The 23756-nt window shown below is 35.2% G+C and overlaps 1 protein-coding gene across 3 annotated transcripts in view; it reads left to right on the top strand.

Moving 5' to 3' along the window:
* The window catches only part of LOC150107933 (telomere length regulation protein TEL2 homolog), a 284799-nt gene that overhangs the window by 84813 nt on the left and 176230 nt on the right, over positions 1 to 23756 (top strand). For all 3 annotated transcript variants that reach the window (XM_090415456.1, XM_090415457.1, XM_090415458.1), the window contains 2 exons: positions 3450 to 3518; positions 6583 to 6727. In XM_090415456.1, coding sequence (XP_090271582.1) covers positions 3450 to 3518; positions 6583 to 6727 — 214 coding nt within the window. The remainder of the gene's footprint in view (positions 1 to 3449; positions 3519 to 6582; positions 6728 to 23756) is intronic.

Here is a 23756-nt window from a genome sequence, read left to right as displayed (position 1 = left end):
TTTAGTTAGAGAATCTTGCAGACTTGTAGCGGATTTATTTAGAAGTATAACATCGTCTGCATAAAGCAAAGAGCTGACATTAACATCTCCAATTTTGATATCATGTTTAATACCACTTTCCTTCATAATGTGATCCATATAGATAATGAATAACAGAGGGGATAATGTACATCCTTGTCTCATTCCAGATTTAACATTAAACCATCTTCCTGTACTTCCTTCAATTCTAACTGCTGACTCACAACTCAAATAAAGACTAAGTATTGCTTGATATAATGTCCCATTGACACTATATAACTGTAGCATATTGAATAGCTTCTCTCTTGGCACCTTGTCATATGCCTTTTCCAAATTGACAATACTTAAATACAGATCTTTGTTATATTCCCATGATTTCTCCACTGTTTGTCGTAAAGTGAAGATCTGATCCTGACAGCCTCTATTTGACCTGAATCCAGCTTGTTCTTCACCAAGCTTTTCTTCCACAATTCTTCTCAACTGTTTCTCAAGTATACTTGCATATATCTTACCAGGAACACTCAATAGGGATATACCTCTGTAATTCTCACATTCAGTTTTATTTCCCTTTTTATATATAGGTGCTATGAGAGCTCTTCTCCAATCATTGGGAATTCGTCCCTCTGTCCAGGCATTCTGAACTATGGAGTGCAGCCACTGTAAGACTTTTATACCACCATACTTCAGCATTTCTGGTCAAATATCATCTACTCCAACCTTTCCACATTTCAGGCCTTTGATGGCCTTTTCTACTTCAAGTGTGGATATATATTTCTGACTGCATGCCTGGTCAGTGTTTTTTATCACTCTCTGTCATCACTGCTTGTTTCATTTAGCAAATTTTCAAAGTAATTACTCCATACTTCAAGGATATCTTTTTCTCCCATTTTCATTTCACCTTTATCATCTCTAACTCCTTTTACAGTACTCTTTCCTCCATTTCTGAGCTTATTCAATAACCTCCAAATATTTTGCCACCTTCTTGATATTTAATTTCTATGTTCTTGCCAAAGTCCTCCCATGACTTTAGTTTAGCTAGTTTTACACACTGTTTAGCTTTCTTACATTTGTCTCTGTATTCTCTAAGAGCACAAGCTGAGTTATTTGCAAGGAACTTTTGATATGCTTTCTTCTTTTCCTTCACTGCCTCTTTAACTTCCTGTGTCCACCATGGAGTTCTAATTTTTCTATCCTTGCAGACAACTTCACCACATGCCTCTCTAGCTGAATTAATCAGGGTTTTCTCAAGGCTTGCCACTGAATCTCCAATTTTTGGTTCTTGTTCTCAAACTCTTTCATTTTTCCTTCAATAATCTTTGTATATTTTAGTCTACAGTTCACATCTGAGAATTGCTCAACTTTTATTCGCTTTAAAACTTTCTTATATGTCATTTTTTTCAATATGAAATTCAATTTTATCCTGCTCAAGATTAAATAGTGATCACTTCCAATTTCAAATCCTCTGTGCACTCTGGTGTCCTGCACCAGGGAGAAAACATCATTATCAACAATAACATAGTCAATGAGACTTTTCTTATTCCACAAATTCACATGGAGAGAAGAGTCTCCATGTGAATTTGTGCACATTTTTATGTTGGAACATGGTGTTAGTAATAACCAGTCCATGTCCTTAGCAGAAATCCAACAGGTATTTGCCATTATTATTGGCTTTGCAGATTTTCCCAAAACATTTTTGTATGTCTGATAATCACTTCCTACTCTGCTATTTAGATTCCTAACAAAGACCAACTTTTCCTTTTTTATTGTGTCAGTAGCTTTCTCTAGAGCCTCAAAAAATTCCTCCACTTCTACCTTAGTAGAACCTTCTGTGGGACCACAGGCACAAATTAGTCTCATTGTCCAGTTCCCCATTCTGATATTTGCCCAAATCACACTACTTGACACTGCCTGCCATTCAAGAAGATGAGCCTCGTATTTTGTGTTGAATACTATGGCTACGCCTTCTTTTCCTTGATTGTCATTGCCTGAATATAACATTTTGTATTTATTGCTCAGAAAGATCTCACTAGTTTTTGTCTTTTATAAAACTTAAATCATGTCATATTTCCATGATTTCTCAATTATATGTCATAAGTGCAAATCTGATCTTGACAACTTCTATTTGCCCTGAGCTCTGCTTTTTCTTCTCCAAGTTTCTTCTTCTTGCTGTAAGCTTTCGCCTGTTATGTGTTCAATACTTCAATGCAGGCAGGCTGTGATCACATTTTTGGTATACTAGTTGGTCTTTTCATATTTAATTTCCAGTCTCTGGCTAGTTTAATTAATTTTTTGGGGTCCACCCTGTTAACATGTTGATTTTCGTTCCAATCGTCTCTTTTTTTATCCACTTGTTTTATCCTCAATTTTATGTTGTGAAGCTTCCAAACCTCAGAGTTGGAAGCTTCACAACATAAAATTGAGGTCACAACCCCGACCAATAGGCGATAACACAAACACTTCAAAAACAGAAGCACCTACCCAACCTAATATAGCATCCACTTTCCCAATGTGTTCAGATGACGACCAAGAATAGTTGAAACCGACTGCGCCCCGTCAACCCCCTTTTTCCCCTTCCCCCCTCCATATATAAAAAAATCAACCCTTTCACCTTTTTCCCCACTCTATATAATATAATAATATAATATATATGCTTATATATATATTACTGGGAAAAAAACCGGGTTTTTCTAATTTAATTCTCCCAAATTGCCTACCCCCCCTCCCCCTCCACACACTCAGTAGTTTTTGGACCTCGCAGAAAGAAGAAAAGCCGCAACACCCAGAAAAAGGTATGTGTAAATTTCTCTTCCTTATGCCACATATACTTTTTGGTAAATTTACATCTACAATGCCCTAAGAATCCGTGAGTAAATAGCCAATGACATTTAAACAGGGGCACTCCTAAACTGAAGCAGGCAAAATAGCCGTAATTATAATAGTTTATTAAGAGGAGTAAAATGGGAGTTTTCCCAGAAGTAATATGCATAATAAAACTCAGTTTTAATGTTAAGTGACCAAATACAAAACAATAATATATAATACTTTATTAATCTCATAATTAATGACCACCACTAACCATAATCAGGGTTAGTGGTTAGTCCTGTGCACAGTATTATTACTGTCATGTATTTATGGACTATTATTTGTCCATGAACATGGACTCTCAGTGATATATAAGAAAATCCAGATACCTCCAGGATTCATTTATTAAATAAGTGAATCCTGGAGGTATCTGGATTAACATTATTCATTTTGAAATGTATGCAGGTTAATTTTTCAGCTGTTTGTTGAGTATCTGATTGAATACTGAGTTTTTGTTACAATAATATTGCATGAATTCAGCGAAAACTATCTGAAAAAAAAAAGAATAATATCTGCAAAATTACTTGAGATTATGGACTTCTAAATTTAATTTCTCATATTTTCTGTAGACCAAGATTTTATATAATATTATCGGACATTTGGCACATTCTGAGACCAGAAGATCAGAATTTCATAAGGTATGTATATATTTTTTATATAAATTTAAAATTATCTTATCTCTTTGAAATAGCTTAAATAAAAATTTAGAATAATTTAATAGGTATTGATATCCACATAAACGAGTTCCATTTTCTGATTTTGGCTTATTTAATGGTTGAAGACCATTCTAAATGAAATGAAATGGTACAATAAAAGAATTAAACACAGGTTTAATGATTCCAGTATTTTGTCTCCTTCACAAAAACTGATCTGAGAACATTATTAATGCTCATGGGTTCAATGTTTGTTGGTGTTTGATGTAATTTTTCTATTTTCCATTCACATTACTCTTTTAATTCACTACCTACTGCCTTGTCCATCCTCCTCTGTTTACTAAACATCTAAATTTTGGTCAGGTTGTTTTTTGTATGACAGCAGAAAGACCATCAAGATTGTCTTTCTACTGTCATCAATCCTATAAATGTATCCAAAAAAGCTAAGTTTTGTTCTAATTATTTTTTGCATTAGATTCTCTTTTCAATTTATTTTTCTATAAAGTTCTTTATTTATTACTTTTTACATTCATCCAATTTGTAGGACCTTTCCATAGCACATTCTTTCAAACTGAGTTTTTGGCTATTACCAATTGTCACATTATAGAGAGTTCTCATGATTATGCATGTTCTAGTACTCTTGGCTTTGTATCAAGGCTTACTGCTTTACTTTTCCATATCTTAGGCCTAGTTTTTGCTTTTGTTATCTAGGATTTTGATCTTATATCTTTTTTAACCGTTTGAATTATACATTATGTCGATCCTTTCCTTCATGGTTACATCTCAATCATAATTCATCACAGAATTTATGGAAACAACTACCAGGTTAGAGTAAAACTTCAGTTTAATATAAACCAAAATAGATAATAGATAATAATAACAGGACTTGCTTTGTTGTAGTAATGTTTTTTTTTTTCCCACCAGAGGTCAGACTTTTAAAGGTTTTAAAGGTTGACCAAATCGATGTAACTTTAGCATACCATGTAGATTGTAGGATTGTAGTGCTGCTTGTTTCTTTGTATATATGTGTATACTCCAGATGATGTGAAGGTCGAAACATTGAGTGATTATTTTGGTTTATATTAAACTGAAGTTTTACTCTAACACAGTAGTTGTTCAGTTGTTTCCATAATTTCTGTGATGTATGTGTTATGTTGGTTTCTAGGTACAGGAAGCTCCTAAGCTCTTCCAGTTCATGTCCATTAACCCCCCCCCCCTAAATATCCATTTTACCAATTTTCATTATATGATCTACATCTCCCTTAATATTATATCCTTCACAAAATAAAGTGTGAAATTTTGGTTCTTTTTATGCAAGATGTGACATAATTAGGAAATTATAACTAACTTGACAAATTTGCAAATATTGCAAAATGGAGTAGACAGTGATCTTTTCACTGGAAAAACACAAATCCCAGTATAAAAATTTATTTCAAGTACACAGTTTTACTGATATTCAAAGCTAAAAATTCACTTTTTTCTGCTTAGTGCTTCATAGGTTCTCCTTTTCCCTCATTACAGCTTGAAATCATCAGGGCATTGACAAAATCAATTTCCTGATGGACATAACTGTCAATTCATGGTTCCATACCCTTATAATGGCTTCTTGGAGCTCCCAAAATGTTTTCAGTTTCTTTTTGTGTACTGCAGTCTCTATTTGGTTGCACAAATTCTGTGTGGTTGATATCTGAGCTATTTCCTGGTCACAGTTGGCAATGAATTAAGTGTTCATTGAGCCACTTATTAACCTGCAACAAAAACTAAAGTTTTTTAGTACTAAATTCAATTGGTATGATACATTTTAGGGTTATAATAGCATTATGTACACTTTTTGCCCTATGACAAGGGGCAGAGTCATCCTGAAAGATGCATTTCATCGTTATAGCAAAGTGGTCTCCAACAGTAGGCAGCAATTCTAAAAATTGGAAAACAAATTTGGTACACTTGTGCATTCACTGAACCTTATAATGGCTTCTTGTGAAATGCAAGTGACTAACACCATAATACGACATGCAGCCCTAGATCATCTAACTGGCTGAGAATTTGACTGTTGAGACCAGATGGTTAATGTTGAATTTTTCCTCTCATCATCTTTGATTATCTACTTGCCATGCAGGATAAACTGCATGGCAAATGCAGTTTATCCTGCATTTGCCATGCAGGATAAACTTATCCTGCATGGCAAATGAACCATGCAGGATAAGTTTATCCTGCATGGTTCATTTGCCATGCTCTTAGCACCAATTTAACCAAGCCTTTATTTTTGTTAATAAGGGCTTCTTTTTAGGGTGTTTTAGGTTATCAGTCCCTGTCGAATGAATCTTCTCCTGACAGTTATAGAGCTTTCCACAACTCCACTCTGTTTTTCCCAGTCCCATTTCAGTTCTCTAGCTGATGCATGTTGATTTTTGAGGCAGAGACATTTTAGAACTTGATCTTGGCATTTCTTCCTTTCAGCAGATCTGGTTTCCTTCACTTTTGACTGCAGCCTTGCCACAGTAGATTGACTACAGGACACCCTTGTATCTATTTCACAGGAGGAATAGCCTTCTCTATTCAGAGGTTGAATCACACTTTTCTGTGAGGTGTTAACTGCACGTAACTAGCCATAGTGATCTGAGCCCAAAATTGTAAAAACTAGCTCTTGCTGTATTTATAGCATAAAAAATTCTGATGTAATATCAGCAACTATTACATTATACAAAAACCTGTGGGAATGATAAATGATGCAATACAAGGAAATATCTAATGATAAACACCAATGAAAATGACTATTTAACTAATAAAAATTATATTTATGATAATAAAATGGTTATTTTTGACCACGAGAACTATAGGAGAGAATGACTATTATTTGGGTTATTTTTTGGTCAAATATATTTGACCAAAAAAGAACCCAAATAGTAGTCATTCTCTCCTATAACTATATTTATGTAAGGTGATGCAGTTTCTATGAACGTGTGTGTGTGTGTGTGTGTGTGTGTGTGTGTGTGTGTGTGTGTGCGCGTGCCCGTGTACACATTTGTAATATAATTCATTTGATTCATAGGTATTTGCTCAACTGTTGTCAGTATGGTCTGATGGTAGTGCATTAAAATGGAGAATTTATCCCCAGCATGTTTATTTAAATTGGTCTGTGATGGTATCTCTAGGGAATATGAAAAAGTTTGGCATATTACCTTTAAATAAAGAGGGTAAGTGTTAAATTACATGTTGATTAGTTGAAAATGCATTTGAATTCCTTTTTTATATCACAATTCTACATCAAACTACAGTACATCAGTACTGTACTACATTTGTACCACAGTACATCAGTACTGTAGTACAAATGTATGAATTTCAGTCTGTGTTTCAAGAATGTTATGTATTTATAGATATATTTAAAACTACATAATTAATTTCTTCTTAGTATTATTATTCAGGACCTCCATGGAGTCATGAGACTCAAATCAGGTTTAAACATCCTAGTCTATTGTACCACTCCTTAGACTCATTTACTTCTTGCACTCTCACCATCCTTTCAGGCATTTCTACCATTTTCCATGAAGAAAAAAAAAACTTCTTTCTTACTCACCACTCCTGTGCTCTTCTATAGATGGTCCTTTGTACAGCCATTTAAGCATCTCGGCATCCATTCAGAAAATATCTCCTGGCTTAAATGTCACTCATATTAACTCCCATAGGCATCTGTTTACCATGTTCTGCCAGTACATGACCTCAGTTGATCCTTATAGCCAATGTTCTACAGTCTTGATATATATGTTTTGTTACCTGTCTTTGTATCCTCTCTAAAATTTCACCAGTGACCATATCTGAGCACAGTAATCCAAAGTGTTCTGATCAGACTTTATACACCGCAATAACCAGATCCTTGTCATTGCCAGTTAATTTCTGATGTAAAATATATATAAATATTTTTTTTGTAGATTTTCTTTATTACTTGATAACTGTGAAAATAGTATTAACCTTATGTAGTTAAAATACTTTGAAAAATCAGTGATTTAGAGAAATAACAAGTGTATATACACATGAATTTATTAATATTTATTTATTTAACACTAATTCCATTTCTATAAAATAGTGAACAGCAACCACATCTATTCACTTCTGAGAAAATCATATTGAATGTTTTAATTGAAAGAAAACTTCACAAGAAATGAATGAAACAATATAAATTGTAACATATACATAAGCAACATAATAAAGTGGAACTGAACTGATTTCCCTGTGTGAGTAGTCCTAGGCTTCCTACAACTACAACAGTAGGGAAAACGTTATAGAAAACTCATCATGTGCAGAATGCTATTAAAAATATCCTTTAAATTTCACTGTTTACCATCAGCTGTCTCTTCATTTCAGAGTCATAATGTTGAATCCATATTTCATCATCTGTAACTCTGCATCACACTTAAAGCCTTTACTCATTGTCTTGGTACTGAAGCTCTATACAGAGGACTTTCTAGTTTTCATTGCGTTTATCACTCATTTTCAGAATCCACTATGCACCAATCTTGTTGGTCAGGTTCATTAATGATGATCATAACTCTGATTTTCCAATACTGACTGTACCGTTCAATTTGTGATGCGATAATCTTCCTTGATCAGTGCATCTGGCTGTCTGTTGGTGGTCATCTGTTTCAAGGCTTATCTTTGACTGTGGTTTCACCACTTTTAAATTGTCTGACCCAACATCTAATTGCATTCACTATGATACTGTTGTGTCAGTAGTATCAACTCTCTACACATTTTTCAGACAATTATTGAATTTTCATCTGACCCACACATTTGTTTTTGGTGCCATGCAGTAAGGAATTCAATCAATATAGACCAGTGATGGAATTATGCTGTCTATAGCAGCCACCATTTTGAATTGCTACTGTCCACTCAGCAATATGCAAAGCCTTCGGCTGTATTGAATTGAAAGAAAAATAAATAAATAAGTTGGTACATCTGCTATAAGCATCCATGTGAAATTGCAAGTCATTCTATCAAGTAGTTTGTTCATTCGAAGTTCTTAAAAGTTTATGGACAATCTTCTCCTTCATTTCCGACAATTAAGAAACGGGCTGCCGAGTTTAAACGTGTCCGTACCAGTCTTGAAAATGATCCATGCGAAGGACGTCTATAAAGTGTAAACACAAGAAATCATTAATCAAGTGCACGATATGGTATTAGATGACTGGCGAGTCAAAGTGCATGAAATTGCTGAAACTATAGGCATTTCAAAGGAACGTGTAGGATATATTTTACATGAAGAATTGCAAATGAAAAAGTTTTGCGCAAAATGGGTGCCATGCTTACTTACAGCAGATCAAAAACGCACTTGCATAAAAATCTCTGAACATTGCTTGGAGCATTTTAACAAGAATAAAACTGATTTTATGTGTCAATTTATTCTATGGATGAGACTTGGATTCACCATTACACACCAGAATTCAAACAGCAGTCAAAACAATGGACAGAAGTCAGTTGTTCAGTGCCAAAGAAGATAAAGTCAGTTCCATTAGCAGGAAAGGTCATGGCATTGGTGTTTGGGGATGCTAAAGGCATTTTGTTTATTAATTATCTTGAAAAGGGTAAAACAATAACCGGAGAATATTATTCCGATCTTTTAACTAGACTAGATGAAAAAATTTGTGAGAAAAGACCCAGTGTGCAGAAGAAAAAAATCATCTTTCATCAGGTCAATGCACCTGCCCACAAAAGTGTTTTGGCAATAGGAAAATTAAGGGATCTGCACTATGAATTGTTGGAACCTCCACCCTATTCCCCAGATTTGACTCCTTCTGACCTTCTATCTCTTCCCAAAACTAAAACTCTTCATTGTTTAGATTATATTTGGTCATTCAAACGTATAATGAAATTGAAATATATATTGATCTTTAATTGACCATGATTTATAAACATCTAATACCAACAAGTTTCGCCGACGGGGCTATCCGGCTTCTTCAGGGCTTATAACGGTAAGAGAAACTCAAGGTGACTAGTACAGAGAAAATGGAGTAACACTATCATATAAATTAAACATTAAAACAGAACGCGTAAAATTACACTCATAGAGCGTGTTGTGTTAGTCACTGTTATGAGAGCACATTCTGTAGTTTGGAGTGAAATTAAATTCTGGTAGACTGAGTGATCTTATTAAAGTTTTACATATGTCAGCTATTATCATTCCCTGGTTTCTGTTAAGATTTTCTCCAGAATGGATAAATACAACGATTTCTTTGAAATTGCTACAATGGAAATCTTCTAGGTAAGGCATAGAGCTGCTATCCCAATCAATAGCATGGTTAATAATCGTGAAATGATGGGCTAGAACTGAGTTGTCTGTTCTGTTGTTATTAACATCTTCTATATGTTATTTTTTTCAGATTTCAAGGCTTCTTGACAATCTGTCCTATATAGTTTAGACCACAAGCACATGGGATGTTGTACGCTCCAGTGTTTGAAAAAAGGATTAATGTCTTTTGGCGATCTTAAAACATGACGGACAATCTTGACCGGTTTGAACTGTTTAAAGGTTTAAATCATTTTAAACCTTTCAACATCAGAGTTGAAAGGTTTAAAAAGTTTTGCTATCTTCTGGGACGCTGTACCTGCATAAGGAATAACTAAGGATGAGCTGTATTGAGTGATGGTAAGTCGTTGTTGTTGTTGTTGTTGGGGGAGATTTCTATGAAGAATTTTGTTGATTAGATTCTTTGGATAGCCATTTTTTTATTAATGTCTCTGATATATATGAATAATTTCATCATAGAGTTCTTTTTCTTCTAAGATGATGTTCGTAGCTCTATTTTTGAACATATAGTAGACTGTTAGTTTGATATGTCCATCTGTTAGTTTCTTGATTAGGGTACAAAAATGGTAGTTGATTATCTTTTTTCCAGTTCCAAAGTGAATTGTATTTTTTAATGAAAATAATTAATTTTGGTTAAAAAGTCCAAAATAGCTGTTTTTGTGTCCCTCCAAATTATGAAGGCATCATGTACATACCTCCACCACACTAAAGGTTTTGGAATCTAATTTTGAGAGGATGTCTGTTTCTAGCTTTTCCATGAACAAATCTACACAGGGCAGTGAAAGGGAGACTGCCCATAGTTAAGCCATTTAGTTGCTGATATATCGTTTCATTCCATTTGAAATAATTAGATTTAAGGCAGTGACGAAAAAAAGGTGAACTGTATCTTCAGGGAAGAGATTGTATAGTATTCTGATAACTTCTACTGGGATGTTGGTAAATAAAGATACCACGTCCAAGCTAGCGAGAATGTCTGTCTTTAAGATCAAGATGTTTTTCAATTTTTCAATAAAGTGCTTTGAATTATTATTATTATTATTATCTCGGGCAACTCCAAGGAGTCGACAGACTCATCGAGGGAAGCCCTAACATCATGTCAAGAGCAACTATTCGACATTCACACAGTATCTATCATATCGCGCCTTGAACTTATTCACAGTCATAGCACCCACAACAGACTCTGGCAACTTATTCCACTCATTCACCACTCTCTAAGTAAAAAACCTAGTTCTAACATCCCTGCTAACCACACTCTTGGCCAGCTTCCATGTATGGCCCCTAGTCCTCCCACCACCAATACTATTCTCAAAAATATCTTCTGGATTAATCCTATAGAAACCCTTCAGTAATTTGAATGTCTCAATCATATCACCCCTTTTCCGTCTATCAACCAATTTTTGTAACCCACAAATCTTCAACCTGTTCTCATAAGGTTCATTCCACAGACCTGCTATCATCTTGGTCACTCGTCTCTGAATTCTTAATGTAGGAGTCCGATTTTCTGATATGTCCTTTTAGGAGGCTGGAGAGGTGTTTGGACAATAAATATGTGGGAGCATTTCTTCCGTCAACAATCAGGCATAGTGGAACTCCACTTTTGTGGAGTTTTGGGACTCCATACAATCATGCCGTCAATGGGTGTAGTGACTTCAGATTGCGTTGCAAGTCTGTGGACCAACTAGTCATGATTTGTAATAAGGTGTTAGTGCCCTTGTAGTTTTCCCATGTTGAGTCTGACTCTAATATGCGATACGTTGATGGGTCTGATAGTAACTCTGCAGTCTTGGCTGTGTAGTCCTTAGTGTTAAAAAAATGACTGTGGCATTACCTTTGTCTGCTTTTAAGATAGTTATTTGTTTATCATTTTTCAAGTTTGAGAGCGCTCTTTTTTCTTGGAGTGTTATGTTTAGGTTAGGTGGCTTTGAAGTTGAAAGGATAAATTTTTTAATTTCAGATCATTTGCGTTTGTTTCTGGAAAGGATGAGAGTGCTTTCTCTATGTTACTGATGATGTTGACCTTAGGAATATGATCTGGGGCAATGGCAAAATCGAATCCTTAAGTATTTCAGTTTCTGGTTGTGTTAATATATGGTCTGAAAGGTTAAAAATCACTTTTTCATCAGGGAGGCTCAGTCCAGAGTTGTAATACTTTTCATATAGTGTGTTGAATTTTTTTATTTGAGTTTTTTTACTAATTAGAAAAGCTTTGTTGAAACTGTTGTAAATCGTCTTATCTTTAAAAAGTCAGAAGCACGAAAGGTCTATTCTGTTAAGTTCAACTCTTACATGTTGTATTCTTTCACTAGTAGGGCCAGGGATGCCTTAGTATATATTCTTTTCACTCTTCCTGAGTGGAATTGTTCTTTGAATGTTAAAATCTTCGGAATAATGTTAAAGTTTCTGGATCTTTTTAAGAAAGTTAGATTGTTTAGAAGTCTAGCTTTTTTACATTTGAGTTTCTCAAAAGAACGTACCTTTTGCTTCATATCATCATGGAATCTGTTCATTGTTTAGATTATATTTGGTCATTCAAACATGTAATGAAATTGAAATAAATATTGATCTTTAATTGACCATGATTTATAAACATCTAATACCAACAAATGGCTATCCAAAGAATCTGATCAACAATATTCTTCATAGAAATCCCCCACAGCAACAACAACAACAACCTATCATCACTCAATACAGTTCATCCTTAGTTATTCCTTATGCAGGTACAGTGTCTGAAAAGATCGCAAAACTTTTTAAACCTTTCAACACCAGAGTTGCGTTCAAACCCGTCAAGACTGTCTGTCACGTTTTAAGATTGCCAAAAGACATTAATCCTTTTTTCAAACATGCTAGAGTGTACATCCCATGTGCTTGTGGTGTAAACTATATAGTACAGACGTTGAGATTCAAGATTTCGAGAGGCCTCGAAATCCAAAAAAAAAAAAAAAAAAAGGTACAAATAAGAGATGTTAATAACAACAGAACAGGCAACTCAGGTCTAGCCCATCATTTCGCGATTACTAACCATACCATTGCTTGGGATAGCAACTCCATGCCTTACCTAAAAGATTTCCATTGTAGAAATTTCAAAGAAGCTGTTGTAGTCCTCCGTTCTGGAGAAAATCTTAACAGAAACCAGGGAATGATAATAGCTGACATATGGAAAACTTTAATACGATCACTCAGTCCACCAGAATTTAATTTCACTCAAAAGTACAGAATGTGCTCTCATAACAGTGACCAACACAACATGCTCCATGCGTGTAATGTTACGCGTTCTGTTTTAATGTTTAATTTATACGATAGTGTTACTCGATTTTCTCTGTATTAGCAACTTTAAATTTTTTCTCTTACCGTTATAAGCCCTGAAGAAGCTGGACAGCCCTGTCGTCTAAACTTGTTGGTATTAGATGTTTATAAATCATGGTCACTTAAAGATCAATATATATTTTAATTTCATTACTAAAACTCTTCCTCGCTGGTCAGCGTTTTTCTTCAAATCAAGAGGTAGCTGTAGAGAGGTATTTTGCAGATCGTACTGAGAACTACTACAGGGATGGGATAATGGCGTTGGAGCATCGCCATTAATAAATGTATTAGTCTTAAGGGAGATTATGTTGAAAAATAAAAATAATTTTGAAATTATAAATTTGTTTTTTCTTTGTTAGGCCGAGAACCTTTAAGACCACCCTTTTAAATAAATCAAGCTGCAGTGCATTACTTTCACACTGCCACTCACATTTACATAACCAGAGCGATGCACACACATAACCATAGACAGAATGAAAGTTATTTTATAACTAAATTAATGTACAAATATTTCACTGTGGCTCATATATCATCAGAAGAAATTAGAAAGTAAACATTTAAAAATAAAAGTTACTGGATATAACTATATGCACATGTTGGCAGAAGAAAATGTATTTACAGGTTATTGGTTATTTAAGTGTTTACTTTCTTGTTATTTCACACTATTTATTTAGAATAAGATGATACAATATGACAATACAGACAATATCAAGTAGAATGAAGTGGACAAATATTAGAATGGGAAACTGGACAGTGAGACTTATATGTGGCTATGGTCCCAAAGAAGGTTCTGTTAAAGAAGAAGTGGAGGAATTTTTTGAGCCATCAGAGAAAGCAGTTGATACACAAAAAAAGAAAAGTTGTTCTTGTAGGAGATATAAACAGCAGAGTAGGAAATGATTACCATACATATAGAAATGTGGGAACATTTCTATACGTATGGTAATCAATTTGGAGTAAAGAGGAAAGGTAATAATAATGGTAAGTACTTGCTAGATTTATGTTCAGGACATTTCTAGTTATTAATAACACCATATTCTAGCATAAAGATATCCACTAATCCACAGGGAGAGAAGATACAAGAAGAGTGTTATTGACTGTTATTATTGGTAGTAATATCTTCATGCTGGTTCAAGATATAAAATATATAGGAAGATTTTGGCAAGAACACAGAAAATAAATGTCAGGAAGGTGGTAAAATATTCTGGAGGCTGTTGAAAGAGCTTAGGAATGGAGGAGAGAGTACTGTAAAAGGAAATTGGAAATAATGAAGGTGACATGAAAACAAGATATTCTACATGTCTGGAGTGATTACTTTGAAAGATTGCTAAATTATGAAACACGCAGAGACAGAAAATATTCAAGAGGAATGTAATCAGGAATACATCAGTACATATCAAGTAGAAAAAGCTATCAAAAATCTGAAATGTGGAAAGGCATATTGTTGGATTCTGAATAAGGAGAAAATTGAATTAATAATATTCCTTACAGAATACAACTTAATCCACCATACCAAAAGCTATACTTGTAAAAATTATTTGATATTAATCCCATGATTGTAAATTATTATTCATGTAATTGCCTTGAGTTTATTTATTAAATTTTATTAATTAATCTAAAATATGTGTTAGCAATGATAGGACCTTGTATTGAAATATTATTCTGTTTATTTTGATTATTCCTAATTTAATATTATGAGGAATTGTACATGTAAGTTTAATATGCCTTATGTGAATTATGATATTTTAATTTTTTTATTTATCACTACCAGCATGTAAAGGTATAATGTTATGCAATGTTTCTGTTTTTATTTTATTTTGTTTGTTACTATGGAGACGGGCTAGAAATAGCTAGCATGTGCTTGGATCGCGAGATATGGTATTCAACTGAGAGAAGGAATTGACATAAGTTAGAGCGCGAGAAACAATTTTGGGGGGAAAAGAAGGGAGGTATATAAGCTGAGAGCAGAGAAAACAGGAGCTCTTGTCTTTTCAGGACCGACCATTCAGGGACACAAGAGCATTAAGTATAGCACAGACAGACAGACGAAGAGAATACTGAGACGTAGCAAAGGAAAGCAAAGGATTGCTGTGTCTAGAACTTTAGTGCTGTAATTGGAAATTGATGAGCAAAGGATTTATCTGGTAAGAACTGTCCAATTTTATGTTACTTCAGTGCAGAGATATATTGTGTAATTCCTCCTGCTATTCCCCACATTAACTATAACGTTTTTTTTTTTTGAAATCAGCCGGAGTATGAAGTATGAAAGTGTATCAATACATTAAAGGTGGCAATACATTTTACATTAAATTACATTAAAGGTGGCATTAAATACATTAAAGGTGGCAACACTTCATGAGTGCACTAGGTGCACTCATGAAGCAGTTGTTGCCACCTTTAATGTATTGAGACTTTACTGACTGTGCGATAATAGTAAAATTTGTTACTAAGGTTTTGTGATATTGAACTCTATTAAAAGTTATTTTTATATTGTGAAAGCTACAATTCTGATAGCAGAATGCCCATAGACTGAATCTGTAAGATGTTGTGACCAGTTATGCTAAGACATTTATATTATCTTGTTCTCAGAATTGAGTTTATATGTATAATACATAACCCAGAATTAAATGTTTTGTTTTGATATTTTTAAAATTGTGTTTGCCTGAATTTCGTTTACTGCACTGTTCATGAAATTATCGGACCTAGCGGGAACTTCAAACATAAGAGATAAACTCGGTCTACGTAAGAAATAATATTGATATAAAATTAGTTGATGGTTGGGTTCACTACAGTTCATTAGACCAATCTAGATATAGAGTGGTGCAGTCTAAACATATAAATTTCTCTATATTTAAATTAGTAATCAACCAGCAACTTATTACTTGTTTAAGAACAAAGTTAAAACAAGATGGCGGATCAAATACAAGGAAGTACAATCCAACAATATGTAGTAGATGATATTCAATCAGAAATACTCACATATTATTCAAGGGATCAAGGACTCATTGAGGGAGGTGATACATGACCCACACTTGCTGTCATACCTTCTCTTAAAGTCATTCACACTAGGTGCATTCACTAGGCAAACTCAGTCAGCAAGCAAACTGTTCCACTCACTCACAGTTTTGCAAAAGAAAAATTTTGCTCTTACCCCTTATTTAACAGTACAAAATTTAACTTCCACGATACTCTCTTTTTTCTCTCCCCACTTTCCATATAATGAAAAATTTTATCAGCTGATGTGCTATATCACCCTCTCCAAAGTTTATAGACTTCTATTGTATCATCTCTCTTTCTTCTGTCTACCACTTCCTGCAGTCCACATGCTCTCTGTCTCTCCTTGTCATCTACATTCCATAATCCCAATATCATGTTTTTTACTCTTTTGCAGCCTTTCCATAGCTTCTTTACCCTTTGGAACCAGGAGACCAAATCTGCAGAGGTCCAGTTGCAGTAATATTAAGGCCTACTAAAGAGGCAAATGATTTCCACATACTTATTTATCTTTGTTTGTTTCAACATCACAGTTATTCTGAGTTATTTGCAATTTTTGTTGTGTGGCCTTTGAACTTCAACTTTCGATCCACCATAACTCCAAGATCTTTAGCCCTGTCAGTTACTCCATGCATAATTCCACCAATAGGTTATGCTGTTGAATGTCACATCTTGTCAAAGTGCATAACTTCACAATTACTAACATTGAATTGACAGCCATTATCGTTCATGCTTCCAGACTATTCAAATCACCCTGTAAATGGGGCACATTGAAGGAGCCTCCTCATAGATTGTGTTATATGTATAAAGGCAATCACTCAGAATTCACAATCGGGTGTACCCTGGGCAACAACGTTGAAACTCAACGGCTAATCCTTCAGCTACCAGAACAATCATGCAAACTATAAATCGGCCTTCTTCAATGCTAGCTTTTAAGACAACTTCAATAAATATTGAAAGACTTTCATACGAAAAGGAAGTTTTTATTAGCAGACATGTGTGATACATGCAAATGTGGTTTTAGTTATCCAGGAGACACATGAGGAACAAATAGCAGTAGACCAAAAATTCATGGTATGAAATTAGTAGCTGATTGACCACACGAGCAATACGGTAGTGTTATATTTGCTAAACCAGACTTGGATATCAAATCTATACGTATGACATCTCATAATAATATAGAGATATTAACCATCGAGATCAAGTCCTGCACAATCACATCGGTATGCAAGCCACCTAATGAAGATTTCGTCTTCAAAGAACCTGTCAACTTTAACACCCAGAAGGTTAAAATAATACTCGGAGACTTTAATTGTCAGAGTTTAATGTGGGTCTATAAAATGACTGACAGGAACAGTGCTGAGCTGGAAAATTGGGCTGAGAGAGAGGGACTGAAGCTAATCCACGACCCCAAGTTAAGACCATCATTCAATAGTGGAAGAGGGAGAAGAGGCTATAATCCAGACAACATCTTTATCAGTGAACAAGTAGGCGTGCAAGCAACGAAAATAGTAGAAGAGCCGATACCAAGAACTCATCATAGCCCTGTTACTTGTGAAGTCAGAGCTGTTATCAATCCAGAGATAGTACCTTTTAAGCAATGGTTTAATTTAAAAAAAACAAGATGGGACGGATTTGCGAAGGAACTCGATCAGACAGTAAACACTCTTGAAGTGGATCCAAGTAACTATGAAGAGTTCGTGAATACCATTAAAATAGTATCTCAGCAGCACATACCATGAGGGTACAGAACTGAATACATCGCTGGGCTTAATGAAGACCAGACGGAACAACTAAAAGAATATAAAATCAGATATGACGAGGATCCTTCCACTGTAAACACAATTGAGGCAGGCAAAAAACTGATGCACAAGCTCATGGATGGTAGAAAGAAGAGATGGATCAAGTTACTGCAGGATTTGGATATGAAACAGAACAGCAGACAAGCATGGAAACTGGTAAAGAATTTAAGCAACGACCCAACTAAAATTCCAGTTCACGTAACAGAGATCACGCCAAACCAGATTGCTCACCAGCTATTATTGAATGGCAGGACAGACAAGAAGATACCGAAAACCAATCTTATGCACATTAAAGAAGCTGAGACTAATTTATTAGCCTCTCCGTTCTCTGAAGAAGAACTAAGAAAAGCTATATGTCACCTGAAAGGGAATAGAACTGCTGGCCCGGACGACATTCGGACAGAACAGATAAAGCGTTTTAGTCCAGTAACCATCCAATGGCTGGTGAAATTGATGAATAAGTGCACAGAATCTCTACAGTTGCCCAATTTATGGAGGAAAGCTCAAGTGGTAGCTTTACTTAAACCAGGAAAGGAACCTACAGAGTCGAAGAATTTTCGCCCTGTTTCTCTCCTCGGCCACTTGAGCTTTTGAACGAATGATTCTGGAAAGAATAGTAGCAGCAAACATTGACGAGAAACTTATACCCGAGCAAGCTGCTTTCTGTCCTGGAAATTCCTGCTGTGGCCAAATTCTGAATCTCACGTAGCACATTGAAGATGGTTATGAGAAGAAACTTGTGACTGGAGCAGCTTTTATTGATCTTTCAGCGACAGTGTCATATGTTGCTGAAACATATGACACTGTCAACAAGAAACTGTTTGTCAAGCTGTACCAAACAACGAGAGATTTTCACCTCATGAATGTAGTTAAAATCATGCTCCAGAATTGATGATTCTACGTAACTTTGGAAAGAAAGAAGAGCAGATGGAGAAACCAGAAGAATCGTTTACCTCCGGGCTGTGTATTGGCCCTGATGCTCTACAATATTTATACTAATGATCAGCCAACCCACCCACGTGAGGAGGTTTATCTATGCCGATGACATAGCTATATGCAGTCAAGCAAGGAGTTTTGAAGAAGTTGAGAAGCCTTAGAAATACTCTCCACTTACTATGAGACCAATTGCCTGAAACCTAACCCAAACAAGACTCAGGTTTGTGCTTTCCATAGGGAAGTAAAACACCAGTTAAACATTGTCTGGAGAGGAAAACGCCTCGAACACTGCAGCAACCCCAAATATTTTAGAGTTAAGCTGGATCGTACCTTGTCGTATAAGATGCATTGCCAGGAACTAAAATGAAAAATCTATGCAAGAAATAACATCATAAGAAAAATGACCGGCACGATGTTGGGAGCTCAATCAAAGGTACTTCGTTCGACGGCTTTGGCATTGTGTTTTGCTGCAGGGGAGTACACTGCCCCAGTGTGGGAAGCATCCACCCATGCGAAACACGTGGATGGGGCTTTAAATGATACCATTAGGATCATAACCGGATGCCTAAGACCAACCCCAGTCAACAAGCTGTATCCCTTAGCAGGCTGAATGTTGAAAGTTTATTTTCCACTTGGTTAGAGTATAATAAATTTAGTTTAATCCTTTATCCAAGTGTGAGCAAACAAAGTTTGCGCCTGAAAGTATCTTCAGGACTGGGTTAAGGTGGTACACACCAGGGCAACTCGTTGCAAAGGTGGAGCAAGATACCAACACTCCTATCCTAGTATCTCCTATAATGCAAAACACATCTCCTTGCGGATATGTCTATTGTTATGCATTAAGGGAAGGGCCACTACCCAGACCGGTTTCGACCTTTATTGAGGTCTCTTCAGTGGGAGCCAGGCCCAAGTCGAGATATCAGGCAGAAGCATTTGCAGGTCATCTCCACCTATAGGAATTGCCAATTGGTGTGCCACCCTTTTTTAATAAATTACTCTGGATTTAGAGAAAGATGTTGAAAGTTTATTTTCCACTTGGTTAGAGTATAATAAATTTAGTTTAATCCTTTATCCAAGTGTGAGCAAACAAAGTTTGCGCCTGAAAGTATCTTCAGGACTGGATTAAGGTGGTACACACCAGGGCAACTCGTTGCAAAGGTGGAGCAAGATACCAACACTCCTATCCTAGTATCTCCTATAATGCAAAACACATCTCCTTGCGGATATGTCTATTGTTATGCATTAAGGGAATAATGCAAAATTAATGCAAAACACATCTCCTATAATGCAAAACACATCTCCGCAAGGAGATGTGTTTTGCATTATAGGAGATACTAGGATAGGAGTGTTGGTAGCTTGCTCCACCTTTGCAACGAGTTGCCCTGGTGTGTACCACCTTAACCCAGTCCTGAAGATACTTTCAGGCGCAAACTTTGTTTGCTCACACTTGGATAAAGGATTAAACTAAATTTATTATACCCTTAGCAGGCATAGCGCCACCAGGCATAAGACGTCAAGTGGCTGGTGGGATGGAGAGAAAAAAGCAGATGACAGACGAAAGACACCCAATGTATGGCCATATCATCACAGCCTCTTGACCCAAATCGAGGCATAGTTTTATGCAAAGAACTAAACCATTGATCCATAAACCTGAGGAGTGATGCCTTGTTCTATGGAGGGAATCGGTTCAACTTCAAGAAGTCCCAATAATTAAGGAAGAGTTAACCAAGAGATATCACCTATCCTATAGCACCTGGAGGACTCTGAATCGTCATAGAGTGGGAGTGTCCAAATGCAGAAGTAATCTGATGAAATGGGGTTATGCAGATGATGACAGCTGTGACTGCAAAGACTTCCAAACTGAAGAACATCTTTTATATTGCCCAAATTTAATCAATGTGTTCTCCACAGATGATATTCTGACGGTCAATGACAAGGTGATACAAGCCGCTGTTTTTTGGATAGCGAGGATATGATTGGTGTTATGGACTCGGAAAGTAAAGTCAAGTACCCTGTGAATTCTGCATATCAGTAGCATCTCTGATTGACTTGCCTATCTTTGCATCATCAGCAAACAACTCTCCTGTCAGTCCCCTTTTCAATATCATTAATGTATAGATTAAACAACAATGGTGCAAGGATTGACCAATGGGGCACACCATTAGTCACCTCAAATCTGGCAGATTTCACATCCCCCATATACCACATTAAATTCATCAGCCATCCACTTATCTAAGCAAATAGTATATATTCCTATATGACATAGCTATATTCATGTGGTATCCTATCAGATGCCTTAGCAAAGTCTAACATTATCATAGTGTATCCATTTCCTTTATCCAAATCAGCTGTAATATTATTATAAAATATCAGCAAATTGCTCAGACATGACCTCCCTATAGTAAACCAATGCTGTTCCTTACAAAGTATATCTTGTTTTTCCACCCATTTCTGTGAGATAGTTACAAAATCTTTGCAATTACTCCATAGATACTGGTAGGTCAGTAGTTCGACACATCAGTCTTTGAACCACACTTGTAGTGGAATTATTATACATTCTTTATATTCCTGTGGGATCTTTCCACTCTGTGTACTATTGTTGGTTCTGTCTTTCATCCAATCTTATATTTGCTAGCTGTTGGTTAACCCCACATTCAAACATAAAGAAAATTTTTATTATACTGTGCCACTCTGTGTTTGAAATCACACAATTATTGTGAAGGAATCATGCATCAAATAGTACAACAGCAATGTGAACTTACTACAGGCTGAAATTTTCTTACTTATACGTAGGGTTTCCTGCAAAATTCATATTTTAATGAACGGTGCAATGAAACTGAAATTAGGCAAGCACAAGAATCAAGTTAAACAAGATATTTAATTCTCTCACAAAATTATTCTTATATAAGAAACAAGAACTCTATTAAGATCAATACAATTAGAAAATAATTTATGCATTCTATAAAGAATTTAGATTCTACTCAGCTGAGTATATAATTTACTGCCTAGAACTTATAACGCTTTCACAATTCTCATCCTTTAGGATCTCAACTTAGTTTCACTTTAAACAACATCAATATTCAGCAAAACACTGAAAATTTAATTCTTTTTAGTCTCCAAACATAAACTTCAATTTTATCAAACACTTAGCTAGCATCATCAATATCTATCAGAGGATTAAAATAGTTCTTAAAAGGCTCAGTCTTGAATTTACATATACATTGTGAGATGACACATTCAAACATGAACTATTTCTTCAATGAAGTTTTTCACATTTGTTTCACAAGAAAATGTTTTATAATATCACTCATTCAAGCTTGACTAGCTGGCTCCAGCAACACGAAATTTGACCAAGTTCTCTTGACACAAGCAACACTATCACACATTAGATATAGAATAGATATTCTTACCGGTATGATCATCATAACTTGCACATTATGGAAAATTCGTACAACACTTCTAGGCACTCAGTAATCTTCCACTATAGGCTACACAAAACTTATAGTATCCCTCAGTTCAATAACTTATTTGTTAAGCCCAGAAAATGTATTTTCTTGCTCGTAATTACTTGTCTTACAATAAATCTCGATCATATTATCCTTTCACTCAGGTAAATTCCTTTACAAGGTGACAGAAACTATAAATAAATATGAGTTTGAAGTAAGATTTATTAAAATCAGAACAAGTTTCCAAATCTTTGTTACATCATACTATCCCAGGTTAGGTCACATCTCATGACCTTCCTATACTCCATTTTCCTTCTCGTTCCTTCTTCCTATATCTCATAAATCCTCCTTCTTTTTCCCCGCCCAAACTTTTTTTTTTTTTATCGCTCGTTCAGTTTACAACGAAATTCCCATGTGATCGTTGTACAGTTCCCAATGCTAAGGCATGTGCTATCTCGAAATAATTTAGTTTTCTGACAGCAGCCAATCAAATCACATTAGCAGAGTCCCTTAGAAATACTTTCACTTTCAGTAACAACAGATAAAATGCATATACAGTTCACTTACGATACATTTACAAGTTATAAAAAGAATTTATACAAGATAAATAAAAAAAAAATTACAATTATTATTTCAATGATGAAATAACAGTAAGTGTTTAAATTACAATTTACTTAGGAGCAAACTTAGCTCAGGAAATGCAATTCATGTTAAATCATGAATGAAGTATTAATAATCATAAAATTCTTCATTCACAAATTAACACTATGCTAATTTCACCAGGTTATTCTTCTGCATTCATTCTTTCTTTTACTTGCAGCATAAAATTCTGATGGGTTGCCTTGAGCTTGAATTTTTTCAAGCTCAAAACAAATTGTAATTTTGTAATTACAATTTGCCTTGATTATTTTATTGCAATTTTTTCAAGCAAAAATTACAATACTCGTAATTTTTCTAGCCTGGGCTTTATATATTTCATAATTCCTCTCACTCTTATTCTCAAGATATTATTTCCACATCATCTTCTTATGGATCTCTTGTTTAATGAGATGACACATTCATTTCACTCTGATTATATTTGTTCTTCAAACTCTAGAGACACATTCAGATACTGCATTATTTAACCATCTTTTCAAAGTTTCCCATGCACTGCTGATATCCTTCTCATTCAACAACTGATTCCATGGAGCCAAGGATAGTATTATCCTGAGTTTGTCATTTCCAAACATGTATTTCAGCAATAACCTGTTCTGTTGGAATATCCATATAGTTGGTTACTTCCCGGGTCAGTACAGCATGACCACACCAACTGGTGGCAAAACAGTCACATCCTTATCTGAGACACCTTCTCTATGATGAAATCTAACACTATTTTTGCTTGAGAAAGTTGTCATGCAACAGCTCAACGAATTCTCCTTCATGTTCAGGTATAAAAGCTTTACAG

Source organism: Typopeltis vanoorti, chromosome 3 (assembly GCF_054136105.1).
Source record: "Typopeltis vanoorti isolate ZY-2024b chromosome 3, IOZ_Tvanoo_1.0, whole genome shotgun sequence".
NCBI classification, from domain to species: domain Eukaryota; kingdom Metazoa; phylum Arthropoda; class Arachnida; order Uropygi; family Thelyphonidae; genus Typopeltis; species Typopeltis vanoorti.
This window is presented reverse-complemented; position numbering and strand designations above follow the sequence as displayed.